Source organism: Myxocyprinus asiaticus, chromosome 34 (assembly GCF_019703515.2).
Source record: "Myxocyprinus asiaticus isolate MX2 ecotype Aquarium Trade chromosome 34, UBuf_Myxa_2, whole genome shotgun sequence".
In the NCBI taxonomy this organism is placed as follows: Eukaryota; Metazoa; Chordata; class Actinopteri; order Cypriniformes; family Catostomidae; genus Myxocyprinus; species Myxocyprinus asiaticus.
The window spans coordinates 34,135,933-34,157,546 of record NC_059377.1 but is presented as its reverse complement, the minus strand read 5'-3'; the positions used below and the strand labels follow the sequence as shown (position 1 = coordinate 34,157,546).

At 37.0% G+C, this 21,614-nt stretch overlaps 2 protein-coding genes across 4 annotated transcripts; one reads left to right on the top strand and one right to left on the bottom strand.

Annotated features, from left to right (window-relative positions):
- Positions 1–1,390: 1,390 nt before the first annotated feature.
- Positions 1,391–15,695, top strand: si:dkey-211g8.8 (uncharacterized protein LOC108004533 homolog). Of its 3 annotated transcripts, XM_051670452.1 has the most exons (11): positions 1,391–1,697; positions 5,785–5,881; positions 7,917–7,974; positions 10,245–10,314; positions 10,636–10,750; positions 11,509–11,584; positions 13,289–13,403; positions 13,747–13,831; positions 14,089–14,175; positions 14,422–14,473; positions 14,626–14,635. In XM_051670452.1, the coding sequence occupies exons 1-7, from the start codon at positions 1,668–1,670 to the stop codon at positions 13,350–13,352; spliced, it is 510 nt and encodes a 169-aa protein (XP_051526412.1). In that variant the 5' UTR covers positions 1,391–1,667; the 3' UTR covers positions 13,353–13,403; positions 13,747–13,831; positions 14,089–14,175; positions 14,422–14,473; positions 14,626–14,635. The 3 variants fall into 3 exon arrangements, with proteins under 3 accessions (XP_051526412.1, XP_051526411.1, XP_051526410.1); XM_051670451.1 differs by lacking the exons at positions 7,917–7,974; positions 10,245–10,314; positions 10,636–10,750; positions 11,509–11,584 and having other exon boundaries at positions 1,649–1,697; positions 14,626–15,695; XM_051670450.1 differs by lacking the exons at positions 1,391–1,697; positions 5,785–5,881; positions 7,917–7,974; positions 11,509–11,584 and having other exon boundaries at positions 9,460–10,750; positions 14,626–15,695.
- A 3,308-nt stretch (positions 15,696–19,003) lies between these two features.
- Positions 19,004–20,014, bottom strand: LOC127425257 (free fatty acid receptor 2-like). The gene has a single exon (XM_051671005.1). It carries the CDS (start codon positions 20,006–20,008, stop codon positions 19,004–19,006), a length of 1,005 nt encoding a protein of 334 aa, XP_051526965.1. The 5' UTR covers positions 20,009–20,014.
- Positions 20,015–21,614: the final 1,600 nt, after the last annotated feature.

The following is a 21,614-nucleotide window of genomic DNA, read 5'->3' as shown; positions in this document are numbered from 1 at the left end:
TCCTGAAACCTTACTGAGACTGCAAAAGATAAGGCAATGTTATTATTTATTCATATTATTTACTTACCATCATAATATGTTTTTTGTTATTGATAAATTTAATTTAGAATGTCATATTTAATTTATTGAAAGAATTTATGAAAATTCTTTACCATTATTTTAATAACACTGAATTGACATATGTCACTAACAAAGGAACGCTTTATGATATTTTACATCACAGGATTTTTCCCTTCATGGTGAAACATATAAGCAGCTAATTGTGAATTAAGACAATGTCTGGCTTCATTGCTGTAATATTATGTTCAATACTATTATCAATACCAATGCAATCCTACCGTAACTTTAGCTGAAAAATATATCCTATTAAAAAATCCTAAAATAACTTTTCATCAAAGTTAGCATGACTGAACACAGCAAAATAAACAGTAATAAACGCTGCAATGTGATGAGCAGAGCATTGCCTGATAGATTAGAAAGGCAGTGAAAGGGGATGATGGCATTGTACAGGATGACTAAACTAATGTCATAACGAATTACAAGACAGTATACGTAGGACAACCATCTTTAAGTCTATTATAGTCTATGCATGTTTTTAAGTTTTTAAGTGAAATGAAGCTTAACATTTACTCACCAATGTTTAGCCCTCCCGTCTGCGTCGGCTGTAAAACCCCACGAACCAGCACAAAGGATTCATCCAAAAAAAAAAAAAAAAAAACTGATTCATCAGTTCGTTTACGTCATCACGCAATGACGTCACTAATACGTAATGCTATTATCACGGCGGATGAAAATACACGGTCAAAACACATTCAAATAAAGCCATATAGCTGGTTTACATTTTATTCAGTTAAATAATAATAATAATCTTGGGTAAGTTTCCTACATTAAAGTTTTTCAACTAAAGCACCCCAAAAGGGCAATGATGTGCAAATGCGGATGTTTTAGCTACATGTCTAAAGTATATTAAAAAAGTCTTCTTAACCAACTCAACTTTTCACAGAAACCACGAGAAACCATAAAGAAACTTACATTTCCCCCCTCATTCAACTCATCGGTTCACACATGCCGTTATCAGCAGCTCATCGGCTCTCAGCGGACATGTCCGAGACTCCGAGTCTGAACTGTTTTCTCAGTTCAGTGTGTACTGTGTACTGGATCGCGAGCTGTCAGAGACTCGCGACTGTCAATGTAATGTTGATGTGAATTTTTGCGACCAGATAATCATCAATAACACTATGAAAATTATGACACAACATATTTTCAGAATGTTTTATGTGTTATTATCCTTATATGCTGCTCTGCACATAAGAAGCCTTCATTTCGTCCCCACACACGCCAACCCTCGGTACACGCATGCGCAGTTTCAGGCAGCAGCTCAAGATACTGTTCTCAGTTCAGTGTACTGTGTGAGTAATTGGAGCGCTGATAATAAGAAGAGTTGGCAAAAAATATATACATAATCATAGAATTATATACTCCGGCATATTGGCTCATTTCGAGTGGGAGTTACTGTCAGGAACGTCCGAAAGTGAGTTCTGATTGAGTAACTTTTGGATCAGTGTTGACTCGAGCCGCGAACTCTAAAAAGAACAATTCGTTCACGAACCGGATATAACTGATCTCAACAGGTAAAAAACTCACTAAGGGAGGAGACAGCCAGAGAAATGGAACGTACATGCGAAACAGATAAACTTGTAAGTTGTACATAAAGTGCTCTCTTTATTTTCTAAATGTTATTTGGATTAAAAATATATTAATTAAAAAAGGCGTTTCAACGTTGGCAATCATTGTCAAAATAGGTCTGCCAAAAAAAAAAATAATAAAATGGAACTAAGTCTTTGTGTTTATAATCATTGACATTGTTGACAATTTGAACACTTTTTATTGTCTGCCATTGAATGGATGTATTCATAGAATGTCAGAACACTTTAAGAGTGACTTTTATGGGCAAACTAAGTACTTTGAGAGCTTTATAGGCTATGTCCAAGAGATACATAACACACCAGGAAGTACAGTACAAGGTTTTGATAGTTTGATTTTCGTTAGCAATTCGTTACTAAATTAATTAATAAAGTAAATTATTATTACATTACTAGAAGTGTAGAACGTGTAAAATGTAGAAGGTATTTTCTGTTGAGAAAATTCACCATTCTTATTATAACAGTTGGTAAGATGGGAATGAGAATGTTGAGTTTCATTGACAAAGAGAAACTTAAGTTTCATTTCTAATACATAATCCATAAAATCCCTTCTTCAATACATCTAAGAACCAAGACCATTTTGACAATGAGTTTGGCAAGCACATTTGGGTAAATGTAAAACAGTAGGCAGAAGTAGATGCGTCACATGACGTCACACTGATTTTGATAACTGAATTTATAGCACATTAAAACACTTCAAGAGTGACTTTTCTGCATACTCGGCACTGGGAAAACTTTAATTATTGAGACTGATAGTAATTTGGCTCAAAAATATTTTAAGGGAGGCAGATTTAAGTTTACAGTCTACAGTATGTTACGGAGTTCGATAACACACCAGGAAGAGTGGAGTGTTGGCTGACGTGGCCTACATTGTTTATGTAGGCCTAACAATTTTCAGACAATCCCAAAGTCTCAAAATATTATTATTGGGGCAGACATTTTTGAAAATGAAAATTTGACATTTTCCATATTAAAAATCTAACCTTTAATTGAAGTAAAACAATTGAAAAAGGGGAAATATATAATTATTTACAAAACACAACAATTGTTTACAGATTGTTTCACTTTTAATTGACTACATCACAATTCCAGTGGGTCAGAAGTTTACATACACTAAGTTAACTGTGCCTTTAAGCAGCTTGGAAAATTCCGAAAAATTATGTCAAGCCTTTAGGCAATTAGGTTCTGATAGACTAATTGGCTAAGTGGAGTCAATTGGAGGTGGACCTGTGGATGTATTTTAAGGCCTACCTTCAAACTCAGTGCCTCTTTGCTTGACATCATGGGAAAATCAAAAGAAATCAGCCAAGACCTCAGAAACAAAAATTGTCTGGTTCATCCTTGGGAGCAATTTTCAAACACCTGAAGGTACCACTTTCATCAGTACAAACAATAGTATGCAAGTATAAACACCATGGGACCACGCAGCCATCATACCGCTCAGAAAGGAGACTCATTCTGTCTCCTAGAGATGAATGTAGCTTGGTGTGAAAAGTGCAAATCAATCCCAGAACAACAGGCATGTATGTCCCCCTCAATGTCTGGTTACGGCCATGATCATAGTTAGCTTACCTTGCAGAAATACAGGGATGTATGTGCCCAACATATGTATTCCTTGGGATATCTCTTCTGTTCATTAAAATTATTAAATTCTGCATGTTTGATATTGCTGAAGGTCTTTTAATTCTGGTAACCCATAAGTAATGAGTGAAGTGTTACCACATAATTACGAAGGAATTACTAATGATCTGGACCATTATTGTAAAGTGAGGGACATGGTAACGCATTATTAATTAATGAGATCTAACTGTTTCCTTCCTTGAGAGTTAAAGGTTATCTGGACCATTATTCTAAAGTGAAAACACATTATAAACCATTAATTGTAATTGAAGTGTTACTTGTCAGTTAGTAATGAATACTCAAGTGTTTGTTCCTACATTTTATTCATTTTATCAAACAGATCAAACAAACATTCACAGACATTCAAAACATTTTTTTCTGGCAGTGAATTATGAATCACTTAAATAATTGAACATAATTGCATAGGCTACAAACCTTTAGCAGGATAATGCTTTTAATTTCTGGTGCTCACGGTTACTACATGTTTTAAAAGTCTTATATCTTAACATAAAGTAAAAAAAATAATAATATTATGTGTCTAAAGGACAAGTGTGTTGATCTCCACAAGACTTCAACTGGAAACGGAGAGAAAACCGGTTCCACGTGAATTCCGCCCTATAGACAGCCCACTCTGTAAATGCGTACAGTTTTTATCAAATTAATTTGACATGTTTCCTCCTTTGCCTGTGTTCGGTATGAACAGAGCAGAGAGTATGTTAATGTTTACCGCGTGCATGCGGATCGACGGGAGGGCGGTGCAAAATCGCACTTGCTCTTCTTTCAGTTTCAGCATGAGCATTGAATATGGCGAACCCTGCTTGAGGGACGTGACACTCATTCTTTTCTTCTTTTTTTTCCTCCATTGGATCCATTAAGTTACTCAGAAAAAAAGCACTTTACATAAAATGAAATACTTATTGTAAGATTAACCTACAGTATCTATGAATAAAAAATCATTTAAAAAATGTTTTGTAAAAAAAATAAAATAAATGTTGTGTATATTCAAGTGTGTGTTCATTAATTAATAATGCGTTACCATGACCCTCGCTTTAAAATAATTAATAATTCCTTCGTGTTTATGTGGTAACACGTGACTCATTACTTATGGGTTACCAGAGTTATTTAAAAAAGACCTCCAGCAATATCAAACCTGCCGAAGTTAATAATTTGTAATGAACAGAAGAGATATCCCAAGGAATACACATGTTGGGCACATACATCTGTAAGCTGACTATGATACTCTACCAGACACTGTAGCCATGATTTAGAGAGCTGTTACATTCATAAATTAATTCCCACAAAGAATACACCTGAGGCGCATGTTTCTCTGAAGGCTCATTTCATGTTCATATTCACAATAAAAACATAATCATTCACATTTTAGACACTGTTTATGTTTTGATGAATAATTAATGAGTAGTTATTTTAAATTAGCCATAGTTAGTAGATAGTTCTCAATGAGAAAAATCAAATTCAGTAATTAGTGATTACCTAACAGTGAACTACCTCAGTCATCAGTTCGCTATTACTTACTGATTGGTTAATCATGTTTCCATATTAGTAAATAGTACTAAAGTGTTAATGTAGTACTACTCATTAATCCTGTATTAATTCCTGCATAATTACCTATTAATGACGGACCATTAATCTAAAGTGTTACCGACCAAAGAACACCATCCCAACCATGAAGCATGGGGGTGGCAGCATCATGTTGTTGGAGTGCTTTGCTGCAGGAGGGACTGGTGCACTTCACAAAATAGATGGCATCATAAGGAAAGAAAATTATGTGGATAATTTGAAGCAACATCTCAAGACATCAGCCAGGAAGTTAAAGCTCGGTTGCAAATGGGTCTTCCAAGTGGACAATGACTCCAAGCATACCTCCAAATTTGTGGCAATATGGCTTAAGGACAACAAATTCAAGGTATTGGAGTGGCCATTACAAACCCCTGACCTCAATCGATAGAACATTTTTAGGTAGAACAGAAAAAGCGTGTGCAAGCAAGGAGGCCTACAGGAATGGGCCAAAGTTCCAGCAACTTATTGTGAGAAGCTTGTGGAAGGCTACCCAAAATGTTTGACCCAAGTTAAACAATTTATAGGCAATGCTACCAAATACAAACAAAGTGTATGTACATTTCTGACCCACTTGGAATGTGATGAAAGAAATAAAAGCTGAAATAAATCATTCTCTAAACTATTATTCTGACATTTCACATTCTTAAAATAAAGTAGTGATCCTAACTGACCTAAGGCAGGCAATGTTTTCTATGATTAAATGTCAGGACTTGTGAAAAACTGAATTTAAATGTATTTGGCTATGGTGTATGTAAACTTCTGACTTCAGCTGTGTATATATATTCTATTTGCTCTATCTGTTCTTAGCATATAACTTCTTTTATTATTGCTATTAATTTGCTTCATCTAACTTCTTGCCTTCTTTTCTAAACCCTCTTTGCAGAAACCAAAGAGAGGCAGGAAAAAGAGAGCGGCCATCAAAGGCGGAAAGTTCAAAGAGTGCCAGACCACAAAAACAATGATGTCATCAATAATGAAAGGTGCCATAAAAAATGTTAACATGGTTATAGGCAGTTCATTCACATTTTAATTAACAGGTTACTTTTAAGGATTTCAAAGTTTATAAATGTCAGGAAAAATAGCCAGCAAGTTCTCGACATTAGCTGGCAAATGTTAGAAAATGGAATTCTATCTTACTGATACCAGATGGAGAGAAAAAAAACAAGAGTCATTAGACATCAAATCTATTGACACAGATTGCACAACACTTCTGAACAACAGAAATTATGAAAATCATTGGTAGCAGAACATGTTGCACTCTTCTGATCCTTAGATGTTTGTACAAAAGCGTGTGTCTCTGCTTTGAAAATAGCTCATGTATTATTCAGAAATATGAATTTGTATACAAAATCCTTATTCTGAATCTTTAAAGTATCTTTATACTGTGTGAGAATGTTGGTTCCATTAAAAGTTAGGTTGAAGATCTAACTAAGCCACATTCCAACAAAATTATTTACTTCAACCAATCCTTATGTCATGAACATTTCCAGTTTTACAGGTATAAAAATCCTATATATCAAAATGTGATGATGTAAGACAAATTTTTATTTTCTAATTTTATCTATGTGCATTAAGAGTGCCAGCAGAGAGCCAAAATTCTCTCAATTATGTCCATTTATTTTTATTACAGTAGCCTATAGCATTAAAACTAATTAATTAAATTAAAAATCATCACCTTAAACATCCAAAACAGCATTTCTCCAGCTTTAAGACATACCAACAATATAATAATTACTGTCACTTTTACTTTATTAAAATAAGCTGTCATTTATCCCAACATAAGAGTCACTTTTCGTGCAAGTCCGCCACCATTTTAAATAGATCGATATAAACATTGAAACAACTTTTTTTTCCACAGATAACCACTAGATGGTGCCATAAACATGTGAAAGTTACATACCATAGGTTGTTTGGCTTGTCAGCTTGAACAGAGAGTGAAACAGGAGCCGTCAAACATTGTGTATCATATTTGATACACACGGCTTTATAGGGTTAAGCTTTTCAAATCCGGATATTTTCAATGGGGACAAAATATTTGGAACATCTCGGCTCTACAGCATCTTCAAAATTTAATTGAATAAAAGTTTTCCATGCTCTGAGAAAGCAGTGGCTGGTAAACACACTCTAAATGCATTTCACCATGCCCACACGGGGGTCTACATGCGGACGTTTGACCACATGTCAGCTTTAATAATTTCTACAGCATTCAAACACTGTAATGCAAAGGAAATATGCTTTATATGTTTTTAGTAAATTTATATATTTGTAGTAAATGTATATTTTAATCACTATTTTGTGTAATTATTCCATAGGCAAGTATTTTTGTCAGTTTATTGTCAAGAATTTCTGCACATAAATGGTTGACTGGGGCTAGTTGTCTCAATTTTAACTCCAAGTAATTTTCTTGTTGACACATAGGCTAACTAAATAGCTACAAAAAGCTATTTAACACATGTGTTATTGCCCAGAAAAAAAAGAAACCATTAATTGAACACATTGATTTAATGAGAGAAAACACAATCAACAAATCTGGACAACATAGTCTTGGAGGCTATGTCATACCCTCCCAGGATCTTGTGACAAGAAGACTGGTCTCATGTAGGAGAAGCGTGGTGCTACCTTTATACCAGTGGTGATGGGTATCAACTGGTCTGCCCTAAACTGGACACATGAAATGTAACTTACCGAGGGATTTTAATGGAGCTTCACCAGCAAAGGAAATGGCCAAGCTAAATTAGTAATATGGTGTTGGACACATACCTTATTACTAATTTCTCACCAAGGGGTTGAGGAATACTTGTATAACATGTAGATCTATGGATGTAAAAAGGGTGAAACATTTCTGAAGGTGTTAAAACTATAATAGCCATTGTAGCCAAAAATTCAGTGGAACCACTCTTTTAAATTGCAAACCAATAAAACTATAACAAAAATGTAGTGTTTTTATTTGTATTTTTTTATTTGTATTTTTTCAAGCATTTGTCTTTGGAATAAATTCTTTCTGAACTTCAACAGACGTGCCAGTTGTGCTGCAAAATCAAGAGCGGAAGCGTGGAAAAAAGATGGCCACAGAGTAAGTAAAACGTTGGAACCTACATTTGGAGTAAAAATGCGTAATATCAGGAATGGAGAAGGACTGTACTTGGATACTTAGGACCATACTGCCTTCTGTTAATGTGTCAGAGCCCATTTTACACTGGAATTGTGGTGGGTGAAGATAGAATCTCCAGTCAAAGATCAGATAAATGAAAAAAATACACCAAGTGAGCTACATCATAGAAGATCCCCTGGTTTGTCTTATGACTCTATACACTACAGACTGGAATAGACAAGATCAATTACACCATTTTGGCATCTGTCGGTCTGTTACATGATAGATGAGGAATTTAATGCGGGAAGGACTACATGATTGCTTTCTGTTGAAGCAAAGCTTAACGGAATTGATGTCAGTATGTTACCTGAGAAGAATATTCAAAAGATTGCAAGGACAAGACAAGAAACCTGCAGACATTTTGATTCCCACTATGACACGTTAATGTTATTAAATGTGTTGTAGTGTGTGTATGGCATCTGACTGCATACTGGAATGTCATGTCTTGAGAAACCGTACATCAGTCATGCATTATATTGGACTGTAATGCAATAGAAACTGCTAATACATGTAGATTGAATGGAAATCAGAGAAGATGATTTCAGAGAAGACTTGACACTTTTCTACTGATGAAATTGGAGTTTCATGTTTTTGAAAAAGATAAGGATCTCCTTATGGGATGCAATTACAGGAGATGGAACACAAAAAGAACCTGCTAAGATATGAGTTTAAAGCAACGTAAAGGTGTAACGGTAGCCAGCTGGTAGGTAGCCATGCAGTGTGTAAACCTCACTCCCCTGGCATCAAGAAGCACACTAGCGACAGATGCTAGGGGCTGTAGCCTTTAACCTCCTCGTTAGTGCGCATGCCTCCCATGCCAGAGACGCCATTTCGAATCCCACTCAGAGCGGGTCGAGTAGGACCAGTTACAATGGTGCTGTTACCCGGATGGGAGTGAGGTTTAGGGGGGTGAGTGTAACGAAAGCCAGCTGGTAGGTAGCTATGCAGTGTGTAAACCTCACTCCCCTGGCCTCAGGAGGCGCACTAGCGACTGATACCAGGGGCTGTAGCCTTTAGCCTCCTCGTTAGCGCACCCACCGCCCATGCAGGAGACGCCGGTTCAAATCCCACTCAGAGCGGGTCGAGTAGGACTGGTTACAGTGGTGCCGTGACCTGGATGGGAGTGAGATTTAGGGGGGTGAGTGTAACGATAGCCAGCTGGTAGGTAGCTATGCAGTGTGTAAACCTCACTCCCCTGGCCTCATGAGGCGCACTAACGACTGATGCTAGGGGCTGTAGCCTTTAGCCTCCTCGTTAGCGCACCCGTCGCCCCTGGCTGGAGATGCCGGTTCGAATCCCACTCAGAGCGGGTAGAGTAGGACCGGTTACACTGGTGCTGTGACCTGGATGGGAGTGAGGTTTAGGGGGGTGAGTGTAACGGTAGCCAGCTGTTAGATAGCTGTGCAGTGTGTAAACCTCACTCCCCTGGCCTCAAGAGGCGCACTAGCGACTGATGCAAGGGGCTGTAGCCTTTAGCCTCATCGTTAGCGCGCCCGCCTCCCATGCCGGAGACGCCAATTCAAATCCCACTCAGAGCGGGTCGAGTAGGACTAGTTACAAAGGCATCAAGATTTTTTGGAGGGAGGAAGTTTCTTTGCTACATGAACATACCATCAATTGTTGTTGACAAAAGTGTGACAAAATCACACTTTCTGCATTCAAATTATTGCTCGCATGAGCTATTAAATGTAACCTGAGTAAATCCTTATATTTATGCCTATGACTAAAAGGTCTCAGCTCACTGCCTTTTCTTCAAAACGATGTTTTTAATCTGTACACTGAGCAGCAGCGCTCTGGTAGATGGTTACATGCATCTAAATTTCGGTTCTTGACCTCTTGGGAAGAGAAGGACTCCTATGGACAAAGTGCTTTAATTTTGCACTCCAAACAGCATCTCGGTTTCTTTTAACCTTCTAAAACGTGTATATTGGACATTGTGACAGCATGGACTCGGTAAGTTCTGAACAATTTCTTATCTTGTTCTCAAGAAACCACACTGAAGAAGACTTTTCAAGCAGCAAACCTGCACAACAATCGTCACCTTCAGCACTCCTTACGTTGAACAAAAAAGACCAAATAAAGACACCTGTTACGAGGTATGGAAAGGGCGCGATTGCAATTGCAAGCTTTTTTTATTTTGAATGAATGTGAATTACTACAGAGATCTTCAGTAACCAACAATAATTTTGCAGCACCATCAAAGCAAGGAAGACCTCCCAGCATACAGTTGCTGTTGAAAACTCCTCTGCCAAAAGTCTGAAAGTAAGTTCTGGCCTTTCACTGAAGGATACAGGTCATTCTGTTTTTATTTAACTTTACTGAACAAATCTTAGTCAGATGGTGGGTACAAAGGCAAACAACAAAGACACTGGTAATGCTATAATGAACCATCCTTAAAGTGATAGTTCTGACATTATTTACTCACCCTCAACATCTTTTTTGTTCCACTGAAGAAAGAAAGTCATAAAAATTTGGAACAACATAACATGAGTGAATGATGACAGAATTTTAATCTCTGGGGACTCTGTCCCATTTTTATCATGAAAATGCTCTTCTCAGCACTTCCATTATTTCAACGTTCAGGTATGCAATGAGCAACATCAGCATAGTGATTCAGAAGATCAGTGTTTTCCTGAGACCAGCTTGAACACTGGAGCTTCATCTGTGGCAGATGACAGAACGCAAAGGAACATAAGAGGTCAGTTTTTATTCTTATGCACTTGTGCTCTCTCGGAATCCAGAATACGAGAAACTGGTCTCGTATAGGAGAAGTGTGTTGCTGCCTCTGTGGCAGTGGTGATGTGCATCAACTTCAGGTGCACCTTATCACATGCTGCCGGCTGTACTCTGTAGACATGCATCTCCTCAGAGCCAACTGCATATGTTGTGAGTCTGGTTCTGGGATGGAGATAGGAGGAGATACTTCTCATCACCACTAACTGCATGAGCAGAGCTCTTAATAAACTGCTGGCTCCAGGAAGAAGTGGTGAAGGAAGGAGGAAATTCCACATCAAAATTCAGTGTCACAGAGATCCACACTATCACAGCAACAGCATAGCAGTTGTTAAAAAACAAACAATTGGTTATTCCTCTGAAGCCTGACTTAAATTGAAGACATGTATGAACATACCTCAGTCTGCGATCCTAATAGTGTTTCAACCGCTCTCTGAGGAAGAATGATTAAGAAGGCGTTGGACAAATCCATTTACTCACCTGGGGGTTGATGAGTGCTTATCAAACGTTGATAATATGGATATGAAGAGGATAAATACTTCATGGAGGCACTCTGCTCAAACTACTGTTGAAGACTGGTATTGGCCAACTAATTAAATGCTGTGGAGTCAAGCTTTAAACTACAATCCAATTAAAACTACAACAATAAATGAATTGTGTGCATGTTTAGGATGAAAAAAAAAGCACTGGTCTCTAGAATGAATTTTCTCTGGACTTCAACAGGCGTGCCGGTTACACTGCAAAAACGGAAAAGGCGTGCCAAAGATGCATCTAAACATGAGAAAAAGACCTCCAAAGAGTAAGTGAAACTATGGCGCATCTAACCATGTCAAGAGTCATTTCTCTTAAGTTCACGTGTTAACAGCCAGTGCTTCATTGAAATTTGGAATTGTGGTGTGCATATAGACATGCCAGTGAATATTTGACAAGACTGAGCTAAAATGAAATTAAATCACCAAGTGAGCTTTATCATCATTGAAGAAATTTGGAAATCCCAACAATGAGATTGCAGTTTGTTATCTGATTTGGATAACAAGAGCAGGAGTAATTATTGTTCTGTCCATAAAGATGAAGCATTTGTTTTTGGAGAGATGAGTGAGGAGAAGAGTTTATGCTTTGGTATTCACCAGAAATCCGGAATATGGAGGATTTTTAACAACTCGTAACGTTATGTCAAGGAAAACCCCTCAGGATTGCTTTATACTGGAGTTCACACATCTTATTTTCTGGCTATACCTCAAAGACTGCTGATATATTTAAGAACAAGTCCACCATTAGAGCTTAGTGATGTACTCCATGCTACTCTGAAAGGATCTATAACATTGAGACAGTCCAGGATTCCCATCATTGCTGTTTTGTGTTCAGTGATGTCCTTAGTCAGAGATGTTTGTCCTCAGAAGCACACAGAGAACCTGATACGGCATGGGTTTAAGATCAAGTGTCAAGATTTTTAGAGGGAACAACTTTTCTTCATTACGTGGACACACCAATAATTGTTGGCAGCAAGATCTTGTTGATTGTCACACTTTCTTTATCCAAGTTATTGGTTGCATGGGCTACAGCATACCTTGACGAACTCCTTACATGCAGGGCAGTGCGTTTAATGGCCTAGCACATGGCATTTTCTTCAGAATATGTCTCAAATGAATGATTTCTTAACAGCTCACTGGGCATTAGCAATCTGATAGATGGTTACACATATTCAAGAGCCTCCATCCAAGTTTGGGTTATAAATCCTGTCTTGAAGAGGAGGAATCAAAACCACCTGTTTTTTGCAACTTTCGAAAAAGTGCCAAGATAATGCACTTCACACATCACTGTCTGAATTTCTTTAAAGCAGAGTTTCTGCATTCTATTATTACTTATTTTCCCAATGGATTCCCATATGTGAAAACTATCATCAATAACATCTAAAACTGGATATTGGACATTGTACCAGCAAAGATTCTGCAAATTCAGTATCATTTCTTTCTTGTTCTTAAGCGTGAACACTTGCATTGATGATGGTTTGTCGATCTACCTGCCTCCACAACCATCCTCGTCGCCTTCGCCACTCCTCACGTCAAATGAAAAAGACCAAACAAAGAAGCCTGTTCGTAGGTAATGAGAGTGCACGATTGTGATTGCGAGTCGTTTATTTTCTCTTGCACCGTTATTTGAATGATTGTGATGATTGAATATGTGAACAGAGAGCAAACCTTCATCTTTTGTCAACAATTGGCAGCATCATTGAAGGAGTATGGACCACTGAGCATACAGTCGAAGCTGAATTGAAAGTAAGAACTATCACCAACCATTCATTTTAGGACAAAGGTAACTTTACTGAACTTTACTGAACAAATCTTAGTCAGATAATGGAACTAGAGACAAACATCAAAGAGAAGAATTTCATGTACATGAATGACAGCAGTGTCATTTACATAAAGGAATTTTACACTGTTAAGGTTACCTTCACAAACTATGAAAATGCTCTTCTCATCACTTCCATCCTTTCAATGTTCAGGAGTGTAATGAGCAACATCAGCATGGTGATTCAGAAGAACAGTGTTTTCCTGAGACCAGCTTGAACACTGAGCCATCATCTGTGGCAGATGAAATAGCACAAAGGAACATAAGAGGTCAGTTTTGATCCTTATGAAGCTGAATGTGTCATTGTGGGCATTTACAAATCATGAGGGAGAGAAATAAAGGTTGTATTACCAGTAAATCCTTTCTCAACAGTACAAAAAAAAAAAAAAAAAAAAAACCAGTACATGTCTGCCATGACATATTGAATTAAATAGATGCAACAAATGAACAGAAAACCCTTGACAGTAGTATTTCACTTATTTTATTCCATAGCCTTGTTTTCCAGACATATCCAGTAAAACATTTGTAATTTAGGCAAAGCCTGCCCTTGATCTTTGCTGAACTATAATACAATAGGAAATTTGAATTCCCCTACTCTTTCCTGTAAAATAGATGTTCAAAATCAGCAGATTACTCCTCTCTCTGGTGAAGAGGAACCATATTCCTCATCTCTTCAGACCTCTAAGTCACCTTCTAAGTAAGTTCTGTGCCTCTCTCATTTTGTTCAGAACATCAGTTATATTCTATTATATTTATTATGTTTCTATGCGTATAATTTAGCACTTAAGGTCAAAGAGACTTGAAATGTGTAGAACGTTTAGTAAAACTATCGAAGTTCGCTAAACACTTAAAATGCTTCTACACATGGGACAAAAAAGTTACACTTCTCTCTTCTCTCTCTCTCTCTCTCTCTCTCTCTCTCTCTCTTTAAAATGTATTTTTTATTTTTATCAGGAGGTACAGTGAAAAGAGGCCATTATGTAGCGAACTGCCTGATCAACAAACATTCACTCAGAGCAATGGCAAAAGGCAAAAAAGAAGGTAAATTAGTTTTGTTTAAACATGAAACAAATTGTCATTACCATGACAATTCTTGCCTTTGTTGTTTATTATTAATATTATTTATTATTATTACTTAATTGATTATTGTTCAGGACTAAATTGAAGCTGAAAACAGATTCATTGTTGTCATTGTTTGCTTTTTTTTTTTAATCTATCATGTTTCGTCAGGATTTTTAAATTTATAAAGCTACTACAGAAACTTATCAATGCTTTTTACATTTTTAGTGACAACAGACTTGTCCAAAATGTTGTAGCTGAGGCTGACTTATGTTCAGAGGTGAGAGTAAACAAAATCATAGCTATTGTATTTTATTCATTAAAATTATTATTAAATGATGTTATTGATATGCATATAAACTGGTCTACTTGCAAGTTTTGCTTTTCTGTCCAACTCACGTTTTGTGTTTTTGAATTCTGTTCTATTCACAGTCTAATCTTGAAGGGAATGAAGATAATCTACAGTTGCGTCTGAAATTCATGTCTGAGCACATGAAAGAGAAGAGGTTTTTTTTGTGTGATTCTCCTGATAAATTTGATCAAAGACCTGAAGATCAAAAATCCACTGCAAAAACTACAACACTGGGACACATGGTGGACCAACCACTTGTAGTGCATACTTCCTGGGAAGGGCGTGCTCCTAAAGAAATAAAACAATTTGCTGATGCCAGCACAAAAGGCACAGAAGACAACATATGTAGAACGGCAATCAAAATAACTGATTTTTTCAACTATGCCAAAATAATTGTTTTTCTTCTTGAATGGTATAATCAAAACAAGCAAAATAGGCAGGATATCAGATTTATAGTTGGTAAATTCACTGTATTGATGCGGTCAAATGATCTATACTGTTGTCCAATCAAGCAAGATGAGAATGAGATACGTTTTCATGACAAAAATCTATCTTATGCCACACTGAAAACTTCAAAAGAGTTTAGTAAAAAATATTCTCAGACACTTTGGAACTTTATAATGGGTTACCATGACAAAGTTTCTTCTTATGTAAAGACCCCTCAAGATGCCATTGCAGTATGTGCCATTTTATTCTCAGAAGTTATTAGGTATCCTGACATGTTCTTCCACAACATTCTGCTCATGTGGTGTTTGAAATCATGGGATGAGTTTTGTGACCATCATCCAATGATAACAGGAGGATCATGGAAATGTCAGGGAGAAAGTAAAAATGCATCTAAAAAAGAAAATCTTCAACAGAGAAACAGTGTCCCAGACAAAGTTAAAAAGAGAAAACAAAAAAATATTTTATTTTGTGCTAAGAAAATAATGAGAGATGAGGACAAAATTAATACTCTATTCCAAATAGAGGTGTTAGATTCACAGGTTGAAGAAGCAGATGATACAGACTCCTTTGAGACTTTGGGGTATGGGAGCTGAACACGCAGCAACCCCTTAAGTTTCAGAGGTCGTCACTTTTTTTTAAGTGTGTTTTTATTATTTATGTATTTCGCATAGGTTTTATTTTTATAATAAACATGATTTATTGACTTTGTTGTGTCATTGTCATTTTATGAATAGTTATTGAAGAGCATGGTACACTGGGACAGAAAGTGCAAACATTTAAAAATGCATTAACAATAAGATTGCAAAAACGACAGTGGTGTAGTAGTGACTGAAGAGGTGGGCGTACTGTGGTTTTGTTGAGGATCCCTCCCATACTCCCCCCATTTTTATTTAAATGCATTAATATTTTCACTTTTAACCATGAAGTAAATATACAGCGCACAATAATTATGGTGACTCCAGTGCAGCAGAGGGGTATTCCAGAAAGCAGGTTAAGTGACTTACCCGGGGTAAGTTTAATCAGAATAAGCGAATAACCTCAGCTTTCTGTTCCAAAAACTGAGGGAACTTTCAGGGTATGTTAGTAGCCATAGCAGCTTACTCTCTGAACATAACCTGCTTCGGAGTAGGTTATGTTCCAGAGTTAGTTTATTTCAGGTAGATGTTAGTATTTATATTTAGCCCTTCTAATAAATCATTTTTATTCTATAAATTTCATAGAATAAAATTATTATAGCACCCACATTCTATTTACAGTTCCTTCAGTCAATGAATATTAATGTTATTTATAAAATGACATTCCATAGTATCAATATGCAGGTAATGTCTGCCAATTAAAAGCTTAAGCAATTAATCACTCGTTATTCTTCTCCACTAACTAGATAATATGTGATAATTTCACAGACCAGATATAGAGGTTAGAGATTTTATTTCTTATCACTCTAATTCATGTAGGCTACTGTACATATAAATGCACACATTTTCAGACTTGTTCATTGTACTCTCTTTATTATCTGAAAATATAAATGAGACATGCTGTCATTTAGAGTCACACACAGTGCCCGCGTTTAGCTGGTGGTCAGGTGATTCAATGAAATGATGTATCTTTTCCCCTCCCCTACTCCATCAGAAACTGCACATGGTCCATCTCTAAATTACATTTTTGTTCTGCCTTTCAATAGGGACTTTTTACAGCTTCCTATTAACAAGGAAGAGATGAGTTACTTTTCCCTAATGCTGAGATTATGAACATCTATAATGTATCGTCTGACACATGATCTTAAATTAAAACAACATAATTTAATTCTGTACCAAGTTGCTGGAGGCAGATGGACCCTACTGTACATGACAACACAACATGACAAGTTTTAATGCCACATCAAATGTGAAAAGAACACAATGGACATGTAACTCCTATTACTGTCCACCTCTGTTACAGCAGATCTTCATCTTATAATGCACATGAATAATCATGTTTGGCCTACTAAAAAACATTACACTAAATCAGTGGAAAATGATGACAACTGTGGGAGATCCTACAACTGAAAGAGGGTCTATTAATACAATGAGACCATCAGCAACTGTGGGAAATTAAAGGTGATATGATTCTAAGTTTTTAGAAACCCCAACTGGGTACATCAAATGGTATTAAAAATAAAAGAAATACATTCAGTTCACATGACAGTAAAATAAAATTAGCATGCACAGATCATGGTAAATACCATTAAAATTCATCTTAAAATAAAATATATAATAAACATATAGCCTATTATCATTATATTAATAGAAAATGAATGTTAATACTTATAATTAAGTTCAGTGCAAACAAATAACATAACGGTCGACCTATTAAACATTAATGTAGTTGAGAGAGGTCTAATATTAATGTTGAATTAAGCTTTTATATGTACGGTAGAAGTTTATAGTTTTATTAATGTAAAAATTAACGTAATGATTCAGTATAATTTCTAGTTATTTAGTGCTAAACCAATGTAGCTCCTATCGCTATTACGAGTGAAGATGAAATAATGCTCGTTTGCAGTCATTAAAACTTCATGTTCTGCTTCACTGAAATATGGCGCGCCTTTCTTCTTAGCGTCTGTTTCCATGGTGACTCGTAGATTCGGTGATCTGCTGAGAATGCCTTTCTGAGTTCACCGAGAACGCGCACAAACTCTGGAGTTTCAAACTCATGGTTGACTGAACTAACCCCGTGCAGGTGTTCTGGAACCCACATACCGCGAGTAAACAAGTTTTGGGTTAATCAACCAAGAGTTCAGGGTTTATGTCACAGTACGTTAACCTTGCTTTCTGGAAAGGCCTCAGGTGCGTCTCACTGACGCTAGAAATGTCCCGCCTCTTAATGAAACAGAAAGTATGATTGGTTAGAAAATATCCAATCGCGTCTAAAACGAACGTTCTGATTGGTTGCTCAGCTAAGTCGAACTGTCTTATTACTCCTGTGCCTTCAGTTGTGGTCCCGCTGCTCCTTGAAGAGAATCTCTGTACACTTATTAAAAAATAACAATAATAATAATCACAATTCACTCAACGGTGCTGCGGCATCACCTCAGTATAATTAAAGGTTATGGGTCAAAAGCCTCCTCGCTGGTCTGGCTGCCATACTTACCATGGCTAATTTTAGGTGGGCATGTCGCAAAATCCTTTGAAAGATAAGTGGGCATACGGCGTATGCCCTAGACTACACTACTGAACAACGGTAAAACAGTAAAACTAAACAAACAATCGCCATAATCAGTATTATTAATTATAGACATTTGTTATCAGCAAATTTTATGCCTTGTACATATAAAATATAGTGGCTTTCATTAAGAGGACATGTAGAATTTAAAAAAGCTAAAGCTAAATTGTATGTAAACTTTTGCTATCTTTACCATAAACTTAGTCTAAGTTCTTTACCAGGGAAAATTTAATTCCATTACATAAAGTGATGTGATTCACTCTTCCTTCCTGTTCAGAGAGCTGGTTATTAATTTGAGGTTTCTTTGTGCGAACAAACAAGCCGTTACTGATGCTAAAGGGGGCTAGACACAATATTAAAAGCAAAGGGTATGTCAACTTTTGATCAGGGCCATCTGTGTGATTTCAGTTAGCCTATCGTTATGATTAAAAAAGGGCACATCTGAAATTCAACATCTTCTGTAAACTTTCCAGTATCAACACATACAAGTAATGGCACACTCACCTAGACCAGTCAAGACAGTAATAATCAATTCATCGATTATATGTCTTATTTTTTATTTTACATGAATACATTTGTATTATATCTTGTAATATATCTTGTGATTATACTAAAAGTTCATATGCATACTTTTTGCATAAAATTCACACTCACATTTCGGAATCAAGTTATTTTATTTTATATGTCTTCTGTCAGAAGAAAGTGAAATTTATTATAGTTTGTGCATTCAACACCAACTATATACATCTTCTTTTTGTAGGCTTAAATTAAAATACAATTTCTTTTAGAGAAACCTCTGTGGCACAATGCTCATCTCAGGTCAATAGGTGGATTCGAGTCCCTGTGGGCCTCAGTTCTTGAAGGGCCCAGCAAAGGGCAGCATGGAACCCTTCTGCATCGTACAATGTGCATCTTCTCCCTCAGACCATAACCACATGCTTTTATGGCACTTCGGACAGCAGCCGAGGAAAAGTAAAAGATAATGGGGTCCAAACAGGCATTCAGCATACTGGAGATTAAGGCAAAGTGACGCCACCACTTACTTTCCTTATTAACAAAACCAACCACATGTGAGACATTATAGGGGCTGAAACAGATGGTGAAAACCAGCAGTGTCCCTACCGCCAGTCCAATAGCCCTGAGTCTACGACGTCGTCCGAGGTGGGGTAGATTGGACAGAATTCGAATGAAGTTGATGTAACAGAAACAGCAGATAAGGAGGGGTATACAAAAAAGCATGATAAATAGCTCCAGACGAACAGGAAGTAGAATGTGCAACTGTTCTGTGGTGAAGTTATCATAGCACGTTAATGATATGGGATTGGACCAGTGTATCTTGCTATTGCTAGAGTCATTGGCATCACTTGAGTGTATGAATGGCACAATGTACACAATACTTAGGTTCAGAGAGCCCAGAAACCAGAGGAAGCAACTTGCAATCACAGCGTTGCGCGGTCGACGACCAAGCGCATATCGAATTGGAAACGCGACTCCCAGGTAGCGCTCAATGCTGATTGCTGTCAGAAATAATGTGCTGGTGTAGATGGTGGAGAAGAAAAAGAAACTGCTAAAAGGACACAAGTAATACGGCAGCTTCCAGATCATGTTGTCAAAAGCCTCCTTCATCTTGAAAGGCAGGAACACAAGGAAGATCAGGTCAGATATTGTCAGATTTAGCAGGAGAATGTCGATGGGGGTGGGCTTGCGGTGAACCTTGCGACAGAAGGTAAAAAATGCGAGGATATTGGCGGGAAGGCCAATTAAAAAGGTAAGGATGTAGAATGACAAGAGGAGCTTGCTGTTGAACATGGCCATTGTAGTCTGTACCTCAGAAATAGTCAGTAGGAGTTAGAAGCACTATGCAGAGAAGAGAAACAGCAGAAGTCAACAGGAAGAACATATAGAGGCATGGTGGTATTGGAAAACAATGAATGTAAACCCACAGTTTTGCTCTCACCATTGTCAGTGGTTAAAAAAAAAAAAAAAAAAAAAGGGGGTTTCATAAATCCATTTAAAGGGATCATGTCATGAGGAATCAAATTTTCCTTGATATTTGAACATATAAGAGGACATACTATTATAAAAATATATGTAAATTTCAGAACTCAAAACTTAATCCCTAATGCAGTAAAATAATTTATTGAAACCAAGCTGCAAAAACATCTCATTCTCTACTTCCTCTACTTCCCTACGTCACTAGGGGGCCCATAAACCTTATTCACGGTAGCACCATCTTTGATTTTTAATGGGACAACGAGGCTGTGAGGGATAGATTTACCATCTCTTCAATGGCACCCATGGTATAAAGCTGGAAAAAGCTTCTTCTTTTTTTTTTTTTTTTGAGTTTGTTTTCAGCAACTCATGTTGTCTGAAGTTGTTTGTCTATTGAATGTTCTTGGAAAGATGTTTTTTCAATATTTTGTCCACGGAACAATCCAAAAACACTTTAAACTGCAGTACAGCCCATTGAAGAGACTGTACGTCTATCCCTCACAGCCTCGTTGTCATTCCCATCAAAAGTCAAAGATGGCGCTGTTGTGAATGAGGTCTATTAATTCATGGCCGCCTCTACAGCAACAACATCAAAACCTACTTTACGTCATCGCATCCTTGGCCCCACCCACTGGCACTCAGTTTGTACTCAGAGAGAGCAGGACAAACAGGCCTAGTTTGGCCTATCTATTCCTGAACACCAAAGGGAACCTATCTGGACTATTTTAAATTATTTTTGTGTATAAACATGCACCATATGCTTTTGACCATTGCCATGTAGCTTCCTCTGCTTTTAAAAGATGCAGTGTCAAGTTATAACTCTGAAGAGGAGACTGCATTTTCTGTCTTTCAGCTGCTGTCTCTGTCTACTGTTCTTTCGCCCATTTGCACTATTTTTAATTGTTTGTGAATGTAAATGCACAAGACATCTTTGACTGTTTTGATGTGTTTCTGGCTTCAGTGCATGATGATACTGTATGTGTGTGAGTCTTTGTGTTTTGGACTATGTTTGTGTGGTTTTTTTGTCTCATATTTGTTCAGCTCGTATCAGCTTTAATTGTATGTTTTTTCAGCTCATATCTGCGACGATTGCTTGTGAACCAGTCATAATAAGATTTAAGCTTTGCAAAGGAACATTTATTGAAGGATGGGGCAGTTAAAAACACCACTGGACCCGATTGCAAAACCGTGAGTAAACAGTTTCATTCATGAATATTTCAAATGTCATGACTGCTTGATAGTTATGGCGCTGCTGTGTTTACAGTGTGCGTAAATTGTAAACCCTGAAATTTAGTTTTATAATGTTGTGGAGCTGGTTGATTTTCTTCCGATTGTCTTTCAAACATGGCTGTATTTGAGGGGCTGTACGATGTTAGCCAATCATAACAATGGGCATTTACGTTAAAGTTTAAAGCAGACGCTTAGGTCA

Coding starts and splice junctions, on each gene's coding strand:
- si:dkey-211g8.8 (XM_051670451.1), top strand. CDS start 14,674: ATGTCTGAGCACATGAAAGAGAAGAGGTTTTTTTTGTGTGATTCTCCT.
- LOC127425257 (XM_051671005.1), bottom strand. CDS start 20,008: ATGGCCATGTTCAACAGCAAGCTCCTCTTGTCATTCTACATCCTTACC.